This window comes from Triticum urartu, chromosome 1A (assembly GCF_056163025.1).
Source record: "Triticum urartu cultivar PI428250 chromosome 1A, HENAU_Tu73, whole genome shotgun sequence".
Lineage (NCBI taxonomy): Eukaryota > Viridiplantae > Streptophyta > Magnoliopsida > Poales > Poaceae > Triticum > Triticum urartu.
Genome location: NC_141873.1, coordinates 383,252,221 through 383,255,411, shown reverse-complemented (window position 1 = coordinate 383,255,411; position 3,191 = coordinate 383,252,221). Strand labels below are relative to the sequence as shown.

General features: G+C 58.4%; 1 protein-coding gene across 2 annotated transcripts; it reads right to left on the bottom strand.

Moving 5' to 3' along the window:
• Nucleotides 1-360: 360 nt before the first annotated feature.
• Nucleotides 361-2,764, bottom strand: LOC125513697 (BOI-related E3 ubiquitin-protein ligase 1). Of its 2 annotated transcripts, XR_007286095.2 has the most exons (4): nucleotides 2,383-2,764; nucleotides 2,006-2,286; nucleotides 1,276-1,903; nucleotides 361-1,131 (listed from the first exon to the last, which is right to left on the bottom strand). XR_007286095.2 is itself a non-coding variant. In XM_048678862.2 (3 exons), the coding sequence occupies exons 1-3, from the start codon at nucleotides 2,516-2,518 to the stop codon at nucleotides 1,346-1,348; spliced, it is 975 nt and encodes a 324-aa protein (XP_048534819.1). In that variant the 5' UTR covers nucleotides 2,519-2,756; the 3' UTR covers nucleotides 1,149-1,345. The 2 variants fall into 2 exon arrangements, 1 of the variants encoding a protein (XP_048534819.1); XM_048678862.2 differs by lacking the exon at nucleotides 361-1,131 and having other exon boundaries at nucleotides 1,149-1,903; nucleotides 2,383-2,756.
• Between the last annotated feature and the right edge of the window lie 427 nt (nucleotides 2,765-3,191).

Below are 3,191 nucleotides of genomic sequence, written 5' to 3'. Positions count from 1 at the left end.
ATCTTCTATATCTAAATAGCTAGCCCCACTAACCTATTTCTCTCAACATGTAAGCATGACACCTCATCAAGCAACATGCATTAGAAAAGACCCACTTCAATATTCAATGAGTCATAGGAAAAGATTAACTTCAACATGCAAACATGCATGATATATTTAATAAATATTTTGCAAAAATACAATAATCAAACACAACGAACAATATGTATTTTTAGTTTTAGCTCACATATTATTTCTCTGGATATTCTTATTTCTATAAAATTATTAATATCTTAGAAATGTATTGCAAAATATTCCCGCAACAACGTGCGGGGCATACGTCTACCATTTCACCAAAAATAAATTAGACCTACAACTCTAGAAACAAAAAAAACAAATATTCTTATGAATAGTACTCCTTTTAGATTGGCCATAAATTTGGCCCATTGGCAAAATTCAAATATTCTTATGAATAGAACTTTTGTTAATTTGGGCCATAAATTTGGCCCATTAGCATGGCAACTGCTGACTTTGTAGTTTTTTTTCTCAAGCTGTAATTCATTTTTTAAAATTCCCTGTGACATGGTAGATATATCTTACGTGTATTTTTAAACACTCGTATAGTGAATCTGGATGGCTGGTGCACCGGTAGCACCACAAGGCCAAGTGTACCGGATAGCGTTCCGGTGTGGTGAGTCCAGCTGGAGTGAGATTTCACTGCAAGTAGTGTACCCGCAAATAAAGATAAAAATTTACTGCAAGTAGTTTTATCCGTGAACATGCGTTCACCTCCATCTCTGGGGCCGCGCGAGGACCTAGCCTGTCCGTGTCCAGTGCAGCAGAACCGTGATGATCAAAGCCGGAACACGGCGTGCGAGCAACCGACAGCCCTGCCGTGACCCCCGCTCCGGTACGTCGGATCGGGATCGCGCGTACGGCCACGGGCGCGCGTGTTCGCCCGCCGCGTTTCCCGCCACTTCCTCCTGCCCGCCCGCCCACCCACCCCTCGTCCCCACGCCCACGCCCTGCTCCAACCAATTAACCGCCTCGCTTCGCTCCCGAGGCGGCAACTGCCCCAACTGCGCCGCAGGCCTAGCCGTGCCGTGCGCGGTAACAAAATTCGCCCAATCAACGCGTTGCCAGCAGTAAAAACTGTCACGCACGCAAGATTCAAATCATCAAATTAGTAGTAAAAGATTTACTAGATCACCAGCAGAAGAGGTGAAGCGATCATGGAGGGATGGGATCGGTCCAGCCCACTGGCACGGGAGAAAAGAGAGGGAAGGAATTATTCACCCTGTCTGATCTGATCTACTACAGCTTTTCCATGGCGGCTCTGATTTCATGATCCGGCGGCGGACCCGTTTCACGCGAAGAAGACCTGCACGGTGCCGGTGACGGGGCAGCGGCACGCGGGGCAGGCCGCGGCGGCGGCGAGGGAGGCCGAGGCGCCGGGATCGCACGCGGCGCACACGCAGAGGTGCCTGCACGGGAGCAGCACGGTGGTGGCCGGCCGGAGCCGGCACGCGCGGCACGGCCTGGCCGCCGGCGGCGGGGCCGCCACCTCCACCACCCTGTCCGGGTCGACGAAGCCGGACTCGGCGTCGTCCGCCGCGCCTGCCGCGCCGTCGTCGTCCAAGGCGGCCTTGCCGCTCCTCGCCTGCGCTGTGGCCGCTGCCTGCTGCAGCTGCGCGTGAAGCGCCGCCGCCGTGGACTGGTCGGACATTGCCTTGGCTTGCCACGACGCCGCCTCCGCCCTCAGCCGCGCCAGCCGCTCCTCCAGCTCGACGCCGCGCCGCGCCGCCTTGAAGGCCTCCGCCTCCATCTCCCTGACCCGCCGCGCGGCCAGCGCCTCTGCGGCGCCCAGCAGCGACCGGTTCTGCCGACGCCTCGTGTCGGCCAGCGCAAGCCGGAGTCTCTCCGTCTACAGAGAAAAAACGAACTCACCATCAATCACAACAATTGGCATGCAGATCGACGATCGATGGCAGGGCAGAAACAATCAAGCAAGCGCGCGGATCCTCACGTGTTCCTGGAGCAGCCGGTCGATCTCGTTGTTGTACCGCCCGCACTGAGCGGCGAGCTCGCCGGGGAGAAGGGACGACGTCGACGACGTGCACGCCGCGTGCTCCGAGACTCCCTCGTCGAAGTCGAGCCGCAGGCCCGTCGCCGCAGGCCGCCGGTGCAGCTGCGCCAGGTGTATCACCTTGTGCCCCGGGGAACCCTGCGGCGCCTGCAGGGAGAAGAGGCGTGCCGGCGGCGCCACGGCCTCGCGCGGCCGCTTCCGCCCGTTGCCTCCGTCTGCGACTGCGTCGACCCAAGATGTGCGTTAGTTAATCGCCTCAATCACAACCGCCATCGAGAACGAGAAGGTAATCAAGCAGCACGCGATGTTTCAATTACCTCCATCTCGCCGGGAGAAATCCATGAAGAGGGGAGGATGCTGCTGCTGCTCCAGCGGCGGCGGCGCCATCTCCTTGCGCGGCTCCATGGGCGCGGCGCAGCCCCTGCCCACAACCCGGACGCCCAGATCACCCATCCGGGCGGCGATCACCTCGGAGCGGAAGTCGAGGACGGCTAAAGCAGCAGCGGCGCCGGCGACGCGAAGGCGGTGAGGGCGAGGACGAGGAGGCGTGGTTGCCGGTGGCTGCTGCGGCTGCAACAGGGCCGCGCCGCTGCCATTGCCCGTGCTATTTGAGGCGCGAAGAGCGTGTGCGGGGAGGAGGAGTTGGATGGGATGGCGGTAGGAGGCGGGCGGGCGGGCGGGCGGGGATGCGACGGATGAGAGAGTTGCGGCGGGGGGTGGGCAACGCAAACGCAACGCGACTCAACTGTTCCTTCCACCGTCCCTCTCGTCTTATCAGGGTGGCGTGGGCGTGGGCTGCCTGCTGTCCGCTTTTGCTCCTCTTTTCTCTCGCTCTCTCCCGTGATGGCAACGTCAGCCTCGCCGTCGTGCCCGGCTTTCCCTACGTGCACCACCCACCCCACCCCACAGCTGCATCTGCATGCACGCCTTGAAGGATCCCCCGTCCAAAACCCACCAGCTCGAACCAAATGTTTTAACCGCTTTCCTTCGTTATTGTGCTGTTGGATGGATCTACACGCATCAGATGGCCATCGGCACATTGCACGTAGATTAATCACTAACCCGGTCGTTCTCGCGCCGTATTAATCGGACATTTGGACGCTGTTCCTCGGTCCTCTGCCCAAGT